This window comes from Conger conger, chromosome 1 (genome assembly GCF_963514075.1).
Source record: "Conger conger chromosome 1, fConCon1.1, whole genome shotgun sequence".
NCBI lineage: Eukaryota > Metazoa > Chordata > Actinopteri > Anguilliformes > Congridae > Conger > Conger conger.
Window position 1 is genome coordinate 62997186 of NC_083760.1, and position 17843 is coordinate 63015028.

General features: G+C 38.3%; 1 protein-coding gene across 1 annotated transcript; it reads right to left on the minus strand.

Annotated features, from left to right (window-relative positions):
• Positions 1–3733: 3733 nt before the first annotated feature.
• On the minus strand, positions 3734–5904 carry LOC133107847 (transmembrane protein 158). Its single transcript, XM_061217096.1, has one exon. It carries the CDS (start codon positions 5837–5839, stop codon positions 5147–5149), a length of 693 nt encoding a protein of 230 aa, XP_061073080.1. The 5' UTR covers positions 5840–5904; the 3' UTR covers positions 3734–5146.
• Between the last annotated feature and the right edge of the window lie 11939 nt (positions 5905–17843).

A 17843-nucleotide genomic window follows, 5' to 3' on the forward strand; every position in this document is an offset into this window, starting at 1 on the left:
ACTACAATTTCACAAATTACAGTACCAAGAAATACAAAAGTCTTAGGTTAAGGTTTCCTTGTGTCCTTTTGGAGTCTCCAAATGTCCTTTTTGGAAAGCTGCCCGGACATAGATTAGAAAAAACAATGCAGAATGCTCATTTTTGTGATATTGTCCTCAAATTTGAAAGGGGATTTGTCCAGTGTTACATTTTCTTTCTAAGCACAGCCACAGCTACAATAATCTGTATCGGAAAGCATATGACACTGATCATCACACATAGCATGTTCTTTATCTGGTCATTGGGGGTTATCATCCCTTCTGGGGATTATTGTTGTTGTTATTATTATTATTATTATTATTATTATTATTATTATTATTATTATTATTATTATTATTATTATTCCAATTGCTTATATATTTTTCTCACTTTTCCTTGCTCCTGACCTGGAAATCAATCGATGTCCACCAACTTTTAAAACATTCCAACCTGTTGGATGTTCCTTTTAGGAGCTAGGACAAGAAGTTAGGAACTCTCAATCTTTCCTTTGAGCAAGAAAACCTCAGCACATTCTTTGCTGAAGTATTTTGTTTGGAGAGCCTGTCGTATAAAGGGTCGACCTGTAGATCCACCTCTCCCCATCTGCCATGCATCTGCCACATCTGTAACTGATGTGGCTTCGAACTGATGGAGCCAGGACTTTCCATTTGCCTCATTTCTTGATTTCCCTTCATTTCTTTTTCTTGACACTTTTCCTAGCCTTTCCCGATGGGTGGAGTAGATAAAAGAGCAAGATGAAAAGAAGAGAAAATAAGTGAGAAAAATAAGGGATTGAAATAAGCTCAATGAAAAAGAAGAGACTGACTCCCCTCTGTGGGATATCCTGCCAAATAGTCCAAAATGATGGTGCACTTTATCTTGTTAGAAGATAGCATCAGATAATAATTTGGTTTTCAAGACCATTATAATTGTATAATTTCTATTTCTTATGAAATCTAATAAATAAAATGTATGCTTGGGGGGCGGGGTTAGTAATATTAACAGTTGTGCCTCTATCTCATGGTGCCCATTGTCTAAAATTTGGTGTGTGCAAGTCTCCACCTGCCTCACTGACGCTAGCATTCCTGAAATGGAGATAGTGAGATCAAGCTCGTCACTTCACATGTTCAGACACATTGGAGGATGGAGTGAAACCAGACAGAAAGTTCACCAGCACTGTCATAATAATAGTCAGTCTTCAGTATTCATATTTATAAAGTTTGTCATTTAAAAAGTGAGATTATGTTGAATGTTTGTTTGAAAGTAAAAGACTGCGTTCTCTGGATTATTTAAATTTTCGTTAAAATTGTTTCCTTTTTTGCCCAGATCAAATGTCAAGACCAAATTACAATGCAAGTTGACAAAACTATTAAATAATTGTTTATCTGGTGTTGGCAAATCCACATAATTTGTTGACTATGAATGTCATTCAGAAGCATCCCCCTCCAGCATTGTTCTGACACCAGTGAACACTTGTTTTCCAGTGTAATATCAGAAACTCAAACTCAATAAAAATATTCCTGCAGAGATTTTTAGATGACAAAAAAATAAAAGAAAATAAAATGTGGATACAAACAACTTTTTATGGATGAAAGTTCCTTTTATAAAACTCTGGGTAAGCAATGTAGAACTCATATATAATTACTACAATTTGCCCTGAAATGCTTGCAAATGTGGTTTATGTTAGAAAGCCCCAATGGCAGGAAAAGTCACCGACTGTATTGCAGGATGGAGGAGTGGGACAGAGGTAGTCATTGAGTGCTGATGTTCATTCAAATGTGATTATTGAAAGGGTGGGGGGTTAGGGGGGTTGGATATTGCGGGGCATGGGTTGGGACTTTAACCCAGCATTACGAACAGGTTTATTTCAAAGGGATACAAACATCTGAATGAGAGAGGCAAGGATATTTGAGGAGTTGCCAAAGGAAATGTTGAAATCTGACGTGTCATTACTGTTCCAGTCTCATAATATTTGACTTTTCTGAAGCATATCTAACTGCTGTGTTGCCTGCTGTATAGCCCTGGATTTCCCCTCCCTGTATTTCCCACTTTCTTCTCTCGATGCCATAGCAATAGTTAAAGAGGAGAATGGAAATGTGTCTGATTTCTCAAAAGCACTTTTGTCCTACATGTTGTTCTTGCATAATAACGAACTGTTGCTTTATGTTTAATATACGTTCTCATCCTGAACAGTCATGAAGGAAATAAATATATAAATGGTCAAATTATAATGACTTGTTCAGTGTGTGCTGAATAAGCCATGACTTGTTCTGTATGTCTGTTGATTGAGGTTGTATAGACCTGTCTCACATCACGGGGTGGGAAACTCAGTGAGTTCAGTTGATGATGGTTAGCTATCTCTATGGAACAGTGAGATAGTGTGTTTTCATCAGGTTATGACACAACCCAGCTACATTGCCTGCTGAAAACAGAACTGTTTTTCCATAGCTGGATAAAGCTAGTAATAGTGCTTCATAGCTAAAGACCCTTCAATTAGTGCTCAGGCTCGGTGTTTGTACATAGACCACTTTCCGTCAGTCATGCAATCATATTAAGAGGGGACACTTCTCTGGGTGCAGTCATGCAGTATAAATGCAGTAACAGCTCCATTCAATACAAACTACATATTTGAAAATGTAGGCACTTTCATTATCTATGTTTATTCTGCTTACAACACAGTAGATATTTCACAAGCCTCATAGATAAAGACTCAACACATAAGCAGGCAGATCTAGACTAAGTTTCCATGGTATTTCAGAGCATACTTGAGTTTTAGCTTTGTAGTCTTCTAGAATGCTGAATTACTTGTCAGACAAGGGAATCTAGCAAACAAGCTTGTTTAACAAAGAAACTATTCTGCCATTGATTTTGGACATAATTTGTATTGGGTACAGCACTTTTATTTAATTACTAGTTGCAGCACAATATGCCATCACTGTTTTGGGTATTTGGTATTACTGTTTTGCTGAAAGGTCATTTTGTGGCCAGGTTTTAGCCTCCTGGCAGAGCTAACCCGGTTTTTGGGCAAAATGTCTTGGTATTTGCGTATTTAATTTCATGATTCCATTGACCTTACAAAAAGCCCCAGGGCCAGTAGATGCAAAACAACCCAACAACAAATATTCACCATAATCGCAATGAATATTGCAGCATGAGTATGATTTTCATTCAAGATTGGGAAAAACTGATCCACAGAGAAATTCACCATAGGTATGGCACTCTTTTCAATGCAAGCATCTTCTTCTGACATCAGAGATATTCTGGTGTATGTGGCCGAAAATCTTGGTCTCATCCGACCTTAACACTGAATTTCAATCCATGGTCCAATGCCGATTACCAAACTCCTTACCCTTAATGCTTATTAGCAAGAAGGTAGCACCTGATGGTAGAAATGGAGTCTTTGTTTCCTCAAGACGCAACAAAGTTTGCAGATCTCCAACTGCAGCCCTTAGACTTTCTTTTGCCTATCAGACCATCTGCCTCACTCTGTGTGGTGGCAAGATGCACTCACATTCTTTAACAGACAATTCATTATTGATCTCATAGTAGAAAGTAGTAGGCCTATGTTTATTTATATCAACAGTCCTTTGTCTTGTTTCCTCTGAGGATTGTTCATTTTTCTCCGTGGTGATGGATTGTTGCCTCCTTTGATAAAGCAGTAAAACAGGGAGTGCTGTGAGGCAACATACATGGACTTAAAACAGCATGTTCATGTAATTTTATGTTGTGGGGATTTATTTCAATACATAGATTTTAGCTCATTACCTATTTATTTCATGCAGCCAACATTTACAAAGGGTGTGAATAACTTTTTCCATGGCACTATACATATGGCTATCATAAATGCAAAAAATGAGTCATTGAACACACATTTTCCAAATTCCAATTCATTAGGAATATTGTGTTCTCACAACAGCTCTTACAAACCGTACAGGCAGAACAATGGAGATCGTGTTGCTTTTTGTTTCTTCTGTATTTCAGTTCTAGTTACTGTTATTCCCAAAGTTCCAAATGCATTGCAAGTGTTTTCAACATTATATTACCGCCTTATACGGTATGTAACTTAATATGCTGCGGTTGTTCCCTAATTCATTTTAGTAATACTTTGGCAATTAATGCAAGACTAGTTAAAAATAATACCCGGAATATTTCATGCACTTATATGCCTGGTGACTATTCCAAACCGTGCTCTCGATCACTTTGTGCGATGCCAAATCACAATGCACGTTAATACAATATTGTTTGTTAAAGTTCTTTACGACGGCAATAATTCCCAAGTAGTAGACATATCGCCAAGCTCTCAGAAAATTCACGTTTCGTTTAATAAAATGTCAACTTTATTAGTATACAAATAAATACAAACACAATTCTGTAATAGCTACCTATAAGTATATAATAAACTATTATACACAGCCTATTTTCGCATTATAGTTTATACTTAATGTAAGCCATATTTAAACACTAGGCTACATTTTACCCACGGAAATAACTTAAGTAATTCCCCGTACTCTTTCTGCGAATCAAACATCCAATAAAACAATTAATAATCATTAATCAATAATTTCCCATAAAATGTAACCGTTCATATTGAACGCACGAAAGTTGCACTCTTATAGGCTATACAATATTTTTAGTAGCTGTACTTTGTGCACAAGAACATATTGAAGTAAAATTCTATGAAGTTAGAAACGATACAAACATTGTAGGCTATTTGTAAAAAAACACTCCGATTTTACGCTAAAATAATTAACAATAGGCTACGCTATAAAATAAAATGCTTTATAAAAACAAATTTCCTTCATAAAAAATTAACAAGTCCAGCCCCGTACACACTTGCGCGTTCTGATAATTAGAAAGATAGCCATGTACTAACTACGTAAATGTTACTAACTTAAACACAACAAAATGGACCCATTTATCAACAGTATTCTGCAGGTACATTAAGGTACATTCGTCTGTGCAATTAGTCCAAATAAAAAACCTCTGATTCGTCCACTCTCATCTCGGTCTCTGCGGTTCTACTGCAGTCCATTCCCTTATAAGTAAGGGGTAGAGATCCGCGGTAGGCTACTCTTATCCATCCCAAATCCGCCCATTAATACATAAGGTTAGAAAACCACCTTACTCTTATCTAGGTCTCCGCTGTTCCATTCCATTCGGCAGAAATCCTGCAATTATAGGTACTGGCCATATGAGAGCAGCAACGCTCCATACGATTATGACTAAAGTCATAAAACACGCGACTAGAGTGGACTCGATAGGCTTGCGATTCAGCCTCCAGCTCTTATCCCCTTTGAGCTCATCCAAGCCAAAGTCAAGACAGCAGAAATTTAGGGGGTCTCCCGTCTGCGGAGAGTGAGATCTGGCTTGACCGAAACGCCTGTTCCGCGAGAGACCACATCCGACGCACAACCTGAATTCCTGTTGGCCGCCAGAGACTCCCAAGTGTTCGATAACAACAGGTGAGACGACCCGATTAAAAGCGGCGGAGAAGAAAGCTCTCCCATGGTTATTTGTGGTATATATAAGTACATCGCATTGGAAACCGAAATGCTTGTCCCAGCGAGCGACCAACGAGGTGGGCAAGAGCCTCTGCACGCTAACATTGCAGAGAGCCTGAAGCGAGGTCTCGGACGAGGCTTCGCTCTCCTCCACTGATCTCTTGGAGTACCTAACATCCACTTCCAAGTTTGCCAGGAATCTGTTGGTGGAATTAATCGGTGGAAGCAAGAGGTCCTCGTCGCTCCAGCCGTAGGACCACTTAAAGAGTCCAGCAGCGGTGGTCAGAGCCAGCAGAATTATCGGGGAAATGCTCAGCATGGCACAGAGCAATATTATCCTGTTCGCATGATTTTCCGCGGGCTGCAGTGCTACTGAGGAGGAGTTGCCGCCGTTGTCAGAGATTGCACCGTCACACACGCGCACATACGCACGCACACGCACAGCCACTCCTGTTGTCATGGGACTGTGGGATTTACCTACTGTGATCCGTTTTAAATGGAAACGTCAGCTGTCAATATGCCGTGCGTGAACACCTTCCCCTATTTTGTCCATCTCCTAAGAGTACACAGTGCCAAACTGATCTTTATTCAGCACCATGAAAGCTTTCAGTAATTATCCCAGGTGTGAGACACCCAAAACTGTATAGGGTGGCGCCTGGCACCTGCATGGCATATCCCTCCAAATTTAACCTCTGAGTTATACACTACCCTGAAAAGAACCTCGTCTAAATTTAGACATTATGTCCCACTGCATAATCAGTAAATACAGACAAAGGCACAGGAAGAGCCATTTAAATCACAACAGAAGTAGCTATTCAATAAATCAGTGTGTTGTCTAAATCAACAATAGCAAAAATAACGTTACATATTTAAAGCAGTCGATAATGGGGAAAAAAAGAAAAAAAACGCGGAAAAAGAAATTGTCCTGGGAAATTAATTGGTTCATGTCTAAAGTGAAGGATAGTCTCATAATATCAGTACGGGTCGGCGGAAGGAAGCAGATCATAGAATAGGCTATAGAAAAGGCTCTCAGAAACACCATTCAGTTTCGATAATCGCCAGCACAAATACACTCTGTCGAAAAGTGGGCAAAACAAACCCTTCTAACCTGCTAACACTAAAATGTATGGGACAAATTAAGCTTTTGCTTGTGTGTAACGAACTGAATCCCACAAGAGGAACAGATTATCACATATTCGGCTGTGTTTTAAAGGGCACTGGTGGAATGGAAGTAATCTGCAGAGGATTAGGTCCATTGTCTTCAAATGAGGCTGACAACGTATTTCAGTCATGTTTTCCCGGAGCGCAATTGAAATAAATGAATTAATTTTATGACGCATCTATTTTTGTGTAGCCTACTTTTAAAAGTAAGTTATATACTATGTAGGGGAGACTGGGGCACATACGAACACGGGGCATGTTGAAACGTGTGGATTTTGCATAGAATTATGGGTTTGTTTTCACTGATGTATTTATAGCAACGCGCTTCTCGTGTCTGAAAACTTAATCAAGAGTTATTGATAAATCTGTGTTTTAGCACCATGAAAGTAATTTTTTTTTACCAGCGTATTTTTAGAATAACTGAATGATATGTGACCGCAACTGACACGTCATTTAAATCTTGTGGGTTATAAGGCATTTTAGACCAGTGGTCTCCAACCCTGGTCCAGGAGAGCTACAGGGTCTGCTGGTTTTCGTTGTTACTCTGCACTTAACTGTAATCAACTGCACTAATTGATTAATTAACTCACCTCACCTGGTTACCTGGGTCTCAACAGGGTGCTGATTTTAAGGTGAAAACAAAAACCAGCAGACCCAGTAGCTCTCCAGGACCAGGGTTGGAGACCCCGGTTTTAGACATTTTAAGATAATACCGATTGTAACCGGTAAGACATATTGGATTCACGAGCTTTTCACTTGTTTTAAAACAAATCTTTTTCCAGTCCGTTTTTCGACATTTTGGGCGCTGTTTAAACTTACCCCGTAGCCGGTGGTCTATAGTCATAGCAAAGACATGTATCTTCTTTCTGGATTAAACATATTTGCTCTAATGTGTGTATATATATTTTCAAACCTTAAAGTGCTTCGTTGTTCCCCGGTAGTTACCTTAGTTTAAATCATAGACATTTCCCTCAGGCTTTAGCTGAGTCTGACTATCAAATTGATGCTTCTACCCAGTTGACTCTGAAGTGTTAGATTAGTCAGATATACAGCAGGCTATGTCATATGCCACAGTGTTCTGCTGTTGTTAATTTGGAAGATTGTGGATGGGAAATGGGGTGTAAATTGACAGGTACAGAGGTTTGCTGCTAACAATAACGAGGTACCAGCAATTGCGCTTAGGGCACAAAGCACCTCCCAGCTCTGGCCCCGCTGGTCCTTTGGTTACATTTAGTTTAGAATTTTTAATTGGGTCAAAAAAACTATCTTCACAATGACTTGGTTGTGTTCTTAATTGTTGAAAAATCCGATCTGACAATTTACCCCACATAGTGTGACAACCTCTACTTAACTATCTATAACTCCGTACTGAAATAAGATATGAAGATGTAATGAATACAAAATATATGCTTGAGACAGTCTTTCATTGGGTATGACATTTATTCCATTATATGAAAAGTGTGACAATATGCCCTGTTCTCCCCTACCCTATATTGCCATATACTGTATAGGTACAAATAAAGGCTTTGATTGAAATGCCCTCAAGGGTGTGATTATTAAACAACTGTACAGATTTTACAGTAATCAATTGTACAAAAATGATTTACAATCAATCAGCATATTGACTGTCTGAGAACATCTCGCCATGGTAAACGTTTAGCAGGAACAATATTCAGTAATTAGAGAACACACAATCACTGTAAATTGCTCTCAAGGCATTGGAAATGGAAAATCAATATTGAGCAAGTGTTCAATAAGGAAAACTGCTTGTTTACAATGGAGGGAAAATCTCTGCTTATTTAACTTCTTTTTTTATCGGATGTGGCACAGTTTTGAATGATAGAAGGTATGCCTGTTTTTGTTGAGGTAGCCCCAATCTTCACAGCTGCCTGAAACAACTATGAATCATATAATTAAAATGACCATAGGGCAGGACAAGCATTTCAGACACATCCATGACCATGGCTCACCTGTGCTTTGTTTTATAATTAGTTGAAAGTAATCAGCTAAAACAGCCCTTAACCACACAGAAGGTCAAATGTGGATTAATGTCCCACCTGTATGAATACCCCTGCCCTTGGGCATTTTATTCCATCATCCTAATGTTATGTTCCTGTTATCTGTCTGTTACTTTATTATCATTATTCTTATGATTAATATTTCATATTCATGCCTGGTTTTCTGTTTACATTCATTCTTTGCACTTGTCTTCAACTGTGATCTCTGTGTCTGAATGTTTCCGACCCCCAGTCACTCCCCTGTCTGCGTGCTTCACTATTCGGGTAGTTTCGGAATTCTCCGGTTTCCCACGCTTCCTTCTGTCTCGGTGTTCTTACTTCCTGTTTTCTCTCCATTTCATGTTTGCAGATAGCACTAATATACTAATCCCAGCTAACATAGAATTTGTACAGTACTAATTATATTAACATACTAATATGTTCGTCAAACTAACAAACTAACATTCATTAGTTTTGGGTATTTGTGATTTAATCACGAAACTAACTTACTAACGCATCTCCAGTTTCAATTCCGCCTCCCTATTCTATCACTGAATACTTGCTTAGTTTCAGGGAAGTGTTCGCACCTGTCTCTTCTTATCACTACATCTCCTGATTCTCTGCATTCTCAGAGAGAGTCCCAAGCCCTTTATTCCTTTTCCCCAGTTCTAGCCCCCTTTATTCCCGAACCCTTATTTCCTGAGCCCTTGCCCTTGTGACATTCTGTTTCTTTGATTTCGTTCCTGGATTCTGTGTATGACCCCTGCCTGCTTCCCTGGACTCTTCGCATGTTTTTGTGGATTCTGTACCTCTGCACTGGTTTTGGATTGCATTCCTGGTTTTGACCCATCTCCTGTTTGGATTACGCTCTGTCTGCCCCTTCATCTACCATTATTAAAACCTTCCATTTTCTTGACACCCCCGTGTCTGCTTCTGGTTCCTCTGTTCCCGCCGCCGTGACACCTAAATCTCATTAATAGATGATAATTTCATGGACAGGTAACCCTTTTGTAATAGGATGTCTGGGCAGTTTAATTGTGACAATTGTTAATTTTGATTGCGATTGCAGACTGGGGACGACTGCAACTGCAGGATTATGTATGCATATTATGTATGTATTTTTTGTGGGGAATTTCATTAAACTGTTTTCTCCAAAGGAAATTATCAAGTCTTCATGAAAACTTCTCACAGTAGAGACCACTGAGATCTTTTAGACTGTTTTATTGGCTTATCTGTGCTTAGAGAAACATAACAAAACGAGAAAAAATTAATAATAACACGAAGTGATAATTGACCACTACATATTCTAAATTGAGTTTAAGTTTTTAGTAATTTATTAATTGCACTACTCTCTTCAACGGAAGCATAGTAGGTATACACGCAACTGTCCAACACACAAGGTGTTCTCCTCTGTTATATTCTTGAGATAAATATAGTATTACAGCTGTATTGGTTACTCTTGACAAGTTGCCTAAAAGGCTTCATTTACCCAGAATTCCCCCTCCTGTATTTGAAGTAAGGGCCAACTCGTATCAGTGCCAGTCCAGAAGCTTCCTTTATTTGCACCTGAAAGCTTCTTGCTCTGCTCTGCTTGATATTGTTTATCAGCCTTTTTATTATACAACACCATTGTCAACCCATCCCAATTCCCAAATTCTGGTCCTTGAAATATCAATGTGTCCGAGACAGTATGCAGGGGAATAGAGAGGAAATGTAAATGACTTTCTCTTTCATTAATTATGCTCGGAAAATGTAAATTTTTCTAGCACCAAAAATGCAAATGGAACCGAGATGAAAGTGTACTGTGCAGAAGGAGAGGGTATAAACTATTAATTTTCTTTTCTTTCTTATTTATTACAAAAAGGCTCATTAGTGCCTTGTGGCTTGCCTCTGATTTGGTGGAGTAACAAACAGTGTGACTCTTATACAATACATTAACCCAACAACACCCAGCAAACACCATCCACTACCCAAAGCCCAGAATCCAACCCTCAGCCCCTGAAACCAGATCCTCAACACCCAGCACCCAATACCCAGTACCCACAAATCAACACCAAATGCTAAATAAGAAACATCCAGATCCCAATAGCTAGCACCCATCCTCCAAAACCCAGAACCCAGTGATCCATGCTTGGCACCCAACACTCAGCTACCAGCAGAATCATCAGAAATGCACATTGGTTATGCTTTGTAAAGCTGGTTGAGGAGACCCTCTTAGCCCATTGATTATGACTATTGCTTCCTTTTCACCCAATGGAGGCAAAGCAAATCTCTCCTGCCTGATCACTAGAGCTGTCTAACCTTGCAGTCCCTTTCAAATAAAGAATGGCTTTGAATGGGAGGGAAACAAGTATTTACAGTTTTTCATAATTGTGGACCTCATGCAATAACCACTTGTGCGAACAGATTTGTTTTAATTGCTTAAATCTCGAATGATTAGACATTCTTGGTGTGTTCACCAATTTTCTCTAATTTATCATATTAAACATTTTTTTGTCCATGTTGAGTATGTGTGTGTGTGTGTGTGTGTGTATGTGCATGAGTGTGACCTCATCCCAGAATAGTAATGTGGAGGGAGACAGACAGACTGCGGTTCTGACAGCAGGAAGTGCAAACCTCAGTTTCCCATCTCCTCATGCTGAGAGAAGCAGCAGTGAAACTTCAGGGCACTAATTAGTCAAATTAATTAATGAACAGGCCCAGCCTAAGCTGATGGCCTGTGATCCAGTAGAAGGACAAGAAGCATGTCGAAGCACCATTTACTGTGTCGTGAAAAATAATTTCAGATTTCTAGATGTAAAATGTAATATTTGAAAAAAGGAACCTGCTTAACATAAACACATCTCTTTAATTACTATTTCATTTATTTAATGAAAAAAAGTTGTCAAACACCAAAATCACCGCTGTGAAAAAGTAATTGCCCCCTTCATCTTAAAAACTTGTTGCCGCAATAACTGCAATTGATCACTTCCTATACTATACTTCCTATATTCCTGCCCACTTTTGCAGAACTGCTTTAATTCAGATAAAATCATAGGTTTGTCATGCCATTATCAGAGGAAACTCCAGAAGAGATGAGAAGATGTTGAAATATATCAGTCTGCAAAGGGTTACAAAGCCATTTCTAAGGCTCTGGGACTCCAGACTCCAGTGAGAGCCATTATCTTCAAATGGAGAACAATTTAACAGTGGTGAATATTCCCAGGAGTGGCTGGCCTGCCAAAATTCCTCCAAGGTCACAGTGACAACTAATCCAAGAAGTTATAGAAGATTCCAGAAGACAATCCAGAGACCCACAGGCCTCTCTCGCCTCAGCTATATCTGTGCTCATGAATTTACAATAAGAAACAGGCTGGACAAAGAATGGATTCATGAGAGAGTAGCAAGGTGGGGAAAAAAAAGATTTGTGCAGTCCCACTGCTACCCAAGAAAAACACCAATGCTCATCACACAATGGCAAAAAAGTTAGTGTGATGGTGTGTGGATGCTTTTTGATGGGTGAATGCAATGCAAAAAGAAACCCTACACAGCTCAGCACTGGTTCACCCTAAAATTTAAATATTGTATGTTTCTACTTACACAGTCCGAGTCCACAGAACATTAACAGAGCTGAAAAATGCACATTTTCATTGAGAACTATTTATTCTACTGTGGGAACCCAACAACAGAAGTTTCCGCTGAAGCATATAGGCTATTCTGGGGCAGAGTTACTTGTGAAATGTAAATGTCTGCATTTACATGGCGCCTCATCCACAGTCCAACCAGCTCGTCAGGAGGAATTGGGGGTCAGGGACTCTTCAACAAACAGAGGGTGGGATCAAACCAGCAACCCTCTGACTGCTCTTACCTCCTGAATCTGACATGAGCTAAAGGAATTCATATAATGTCTTGGCACAATTACACTAACTAAAGTTCACAGCTAACTAAAATGTAGTTATTGCTTAGATACGCAAGTGCAGCAAACAGCTGGCTAAACACTGATCAAAACAATTGGCACTGCCGGAAAATCCAGAATACTGCTGTGCTTCAGCGGAAACTTTTGTTTGTTCCCACAGTCACAGAAATGGTTTAAATGAGTTTTAAACTGTGTTTATCTCTGTCGATATCCGCGAGTAATGCCATGCCATAGGGAAACCTTGCTGTTGAGTTTTTCAAAATTCTCGGCACATTATATTCCATTATATCACAACAAACTGCATCTTAATAGTAGGAAATTCTAGAAAATGTTGCATCTGAACTGCCCCTTTAGAAATGGAATTAAAGATGGCGTCCTTCCACAAGATGTGATTAATAATGAGAAGGAAGGTACCCACACCCGTTTGGATTGAAAAGTGTTTTGTTGGGAGGGGGCAGTCTCCAGAAAATTATCCAAAATTCACCAGCTGTCGTTTACGGAACTAGCAATATCCTAATATCACCTCTCACGCCAAATCCGCAGGGAGTTGTCAAATATAAGGTGTAAAATTAAGAATTAAACAGCACTTCACTTAACAGCCTCTGTGAACAATTACACACCTTGATAGCTACCACGTTTGCCTGTGTGAAACTGAGAGGACTGTCTTTCCTCTGAATGTGGGATGTGGATGTCACCATGGGGACAGGATGGTGTGTGTGTTCCTCTTCCCAAGCCATGAAGTAATAAACCCTCAGCTTTTGGGGAGGAGGGGCAGTGATAGAGACAGAACAGTCAGCAATCCACATGATTAAAACTGAGCAGGCTACTTCAGTTATGTGGACAATGCAAGTTTGCTAAAAGTATTTACAAATGGTTTGCCAAGTTGTCAATGCCAATAGTTGAAACCAGTTACCTAACAAAATCTTGGCAGAAAATCTGGTTGCCTCTGCTAGCAAGCTGAGACTTGGTTGTAGGTAGATTGTCCAGCAGGACAATGACTCCAAACATACATCAAAATCCACACAGAAATGGTGAAGTAAAAATAACAGCTATGTTCTGCAATGGCCATCTCAGTCTCCAGAAATCCAATGAAAAACCTGTGGTCTGAACTGAAGAGGGGGGTATCCCAGTGATATCAATAATTCTGAAAGGTTCTGCATGGAGGAATGGTCAAAAATCCCTCCAAATCTAACCTTATCACAAATTATAGCAATAGACTCATCGCTGTCATCTTTGCCAGGGGTGTTTGCGCAAAGTATATACCAGGGGTGCCAATAATTGTGGAACCTGTTTTTTGTGGAAATATATATATTTTTCAATGTAAGACAATGTAAGATGTGTTGATTCCACTGAATCATTAAGAAAGTGCACTACTTAACTACCAATTATTTTTGGCCCAACTTTTCCCACCAAATACCACCTCTATCTCTTTTCCTTATAATCCTGGTTGGTGCCAGGCACTCTGCTCCACTATAGTTGTCAAGGATAGTTTTCAGTAGTTCTTTCTCTATTTTCAGGGTGAAGTATGTGGAAGTTTGTACAGCAGAATATTCCAAAAAGCCAGGGTGAAAATGTAAAAATGGCAGATGTGCTGTAAGGTCAGGAATATCAGACCCTTCACACACCAAACACTAAAAAAGACGAGGCCCAGATGCAAGGTTCAAATTGCCCAGATTCCAACAACAGAAGTGGACCCCCTGATGTCCACCGCCAACAGATGTTAACTGGCTGATGATAAATCAAAACAATAATAACTATAAAAAACACACCTGGCCCATGCATACTTAATGAATGATCAGGGGAATATTGTTGCTCAGCTCCGGCATAGGTGTGGAAGAGTGCAGCTGTGGAAGAGCTGTCGAACAAGGACTGGCATATCAATAAACCTGACTATTTTTTTTTACTTACTTACTTAGAAACCAGGGATAGATAGAGAAACAGAAAACTTTCCTATGATATGCCATTTCAAATAATGCTGATAATCAATAATGACAAGGCAGTTATTATTGTTTACATAATTTCTTTGGATTATTTTTTAGAAGCATATGAAAATTATCTCATGAATAATTAAAAGATCAAATCTGCATATTAGTAAAAAAAATTGAATTAATTGAATCTTTTTTTTTTATGTGATGAATGACACAATAGGTGTTTTATTTCTTTATTATTACTTATTGGTTTGCTGATTATTTAAAAAACCCTATGCTGAAAAAGTTTAATATTTGCCTATTTTTCCCCATAAAATATCCCATAAAATAGAAATGACAAAATATATCAAAAAGGCTTCTGTAAATTGTCAGCTATTTTAAATCTGTTTATGTTAAATCTGGTTGCTATATAAATAAATTAAGTTAGAAAAAAGTTTAATTCATACAGGAAATATGTATGCAATCTAGAGAAAATGCCTTTTACATTTTCTTCCTTGCATGGTATACTTGACACGGCTGGTATTAAACATCTAAATGTACTACTTACCATTGTTTCTGAGCAATTTCATCTGATGACACTACAGTAGATACATATTTGAATATCCTGAAATTGACCTATCCAGCCAAAATCACTCTACCTGTGGTGCCTCCCCTTAATATGATATAATACATTGCACCAGAGCTTAGTAGATAATATAGACAGCTATTGTAATGGTTTCATGAATTATCCACAGATTAAGAAAAAGTTGGATATTTCTCAGTTGCAACTACTGTACGCTGGAAAACATAAATGAATGTGAGGAATTTGCACAAAACGTCAATTTTTCTGGGTTTCTCACAGAATGAATACTGTATAATACAGCATGGCTTTTTTATCACATATTTTCTATGAAATATGGACAGAACTGATTATTGGTACGACTGACTGGCTTGATGGCGATAGACCATGAATTTTTCATAAGCTCAATGACTGAGTTCTGTGCATTCACTTTGCCTCTAGTTCCACAAATCTAAATCATTCAGCAGAAAACAATCTGGTGTTGGGGAGATAAAGGGTTGCTACGGTAACAAGCAGAACATTCTACAATGAATTCTCATGCCTGCCAAGCACTACATAAAAAGGTAAAGCAAACTCTATTGTTTTAGGTTTGATTTCCATTGCTTAAACCAAGTAAGATGAGAAGTGGAACATCATATGAAGCGGGGCATTTCAGGTCATGGCTTTGTTACTGAAATGAATTAATATAAGACAATATCGAATCTACCACATAATACACTCAGATAACTATCAGCTGATGTTTAGTGCTGTGAAATGCTGATTCTGTCCAAACATTTTAAGTTTTGGCAAATGGGTTGTGTTGTTAATGTTACAATGTCTATTTGAATTTAAGTAGCTACTGCATGCAATAGCCAAGAACTATGTGTTTATCACACATAAAAGTAAATTTTCAACTGTAAGGGTAATTTTCTTAATTGATTCTTGTGTGTTAACATAAGGACAATCACGTGATTACAAATAACCTTTTAGTGATAATCCTTATTACTATTAGACCACTTTCTGAATTAAGTGCTTACTATGAGTCTTTCTCTGTCTCTCTCCAGCAGACAGACAGCCTTTGACCTTAATGTCTCTGCTTCTCAGCTAGCACATTCTGGTCTTACAGCAAGGTCAACAAGGGGTATTCAGAAGACAAAATACTGATAAATGTTTGTGGCCAGCTTCATGTCTTTTTGTTTTGGTAAAGCCCCCCCTTTGGGAAAAGTGTGTATAAGAGTCTCACTGTGTCTGATGCAAATCAGAAAGCCGGTAAGCTTTCTCACTTTCTGTCATTTCTTTGCAAATAAATACGAAAGTTAAACTGAAGAATAGCTATTGTTGTTTTTTACTGGATCTGTTTCATCAGACGATGCTCACCTGTGAAATGTTAAAAAGGGCATTTTCCCCTAACACAACATTAATTGTGGAGTACTAGGGATGGAATGTGTTTAATTCCATCCCACAAGTTAAAATTTAAGTTTTACGTTTGGAATAATTTGTTGTATCCAACTGCCTGCTCAGTAAAGAGGGCATGTTGGGTCTGCTCTGTGATAGCAGCCAGTGGGATGGGCAAATATACAGACAATACATAAACATAGACTGTTACTGCTGTGGAAATGACCTTTTGAAAAAACATTATTTTTTTCAGAATTTTTGACTGTGGTAAGGGTCAGCACATGTCCACTCTGCTTTAAATGCCCTGGTGTACTTATCTCTACTGAGTCAGAAGAATACAGTGGTTTTTGACCTGACTTTTAATTTTAATTTTTTAAAAGAAGCATTAAATAACTTCATGCTGCCATGTTTCATGGTCCTTTTCAGTTTCTTTAAATGTTTCTGTAGTTCTATGTATGGCATCATTATTGTAATGTCTAGGAGTGGTGTGAAGTTATTTCATTAATTTGCTTGGAGGATACCCTGATAAAATACCATTATATTATATTTTAGGAGTTAGTGAGAATGCCATAAAAGGGGTAGAATCCCAAAACCTTGAAGGTATTCAATCACACATCAATCGATCACACATACAGTACTGTGCAGAGGTTTTAGGCACCCTAGACTTTATTATATACAGTACTGTGCAGAAGTCTTAGGCACCCTAGACTTTATTATATATGTTTATTTTTTTGTGTGTGTTAGTATAAAAGGACACATTTGAGATTTCCAAATATTAATTTTCCAAAAGATTTAATTTTACAGAGACAATTTTGTATTTAATTTTACTGTATTATTACTGTAAGTAATTGATTACTTTTTACATAAAAACTTGACCAAGGCTGTCTGAGATCAGAAGCAAGGAGCCAGCCAATTTCTCCAACATGCTTGGAACAACCTCCCTGCTGATTGTCTTATAGAACTTCAGGACAGCGTTGGCTATCTCAGGGAAGTGATGCGGTTTTAACGCGTAAGGGTGGTCACAAAAATATTGATTTGATTCAGTTTTTAACTATTCTGCCAAATTACTAAAGTGTAATGTAAAATGTAGTACGTTTATTTAGGACCTTTCATTGAATGATTTTTGAGAGAATCTTATCTGTACAGAATGTTATACTGGTGCCTGCTTTGCACTTTTGACTTTTGCACAGTACTGTATCTCTTATTCGGTATGCTTTAACTGCTTACATATAGCTACAGGGGGCTTGTGCATTTGACTGCTTGTTGCCATGATTGTTTCAAAATATTTTGAACTGTAAGATAATGCCATCCTGGTTATTGCAACAGGAACTTTTACCTGCTAAGTGATTTAGATTGATATAATTCCACTGACGACCATTCGTTTCTCTATTCTCTGAGACTTCCAATAC

Excerpts from the sequence above, each read along its gene's own strand:
- LOC133107847 (XM_061217096.1), bottom strand. The coding sequence starts at position 5,839 with ATGCTGAGCATTTCCCCGATAATTCTGCTGGCTCTGACCACCGCTGCT.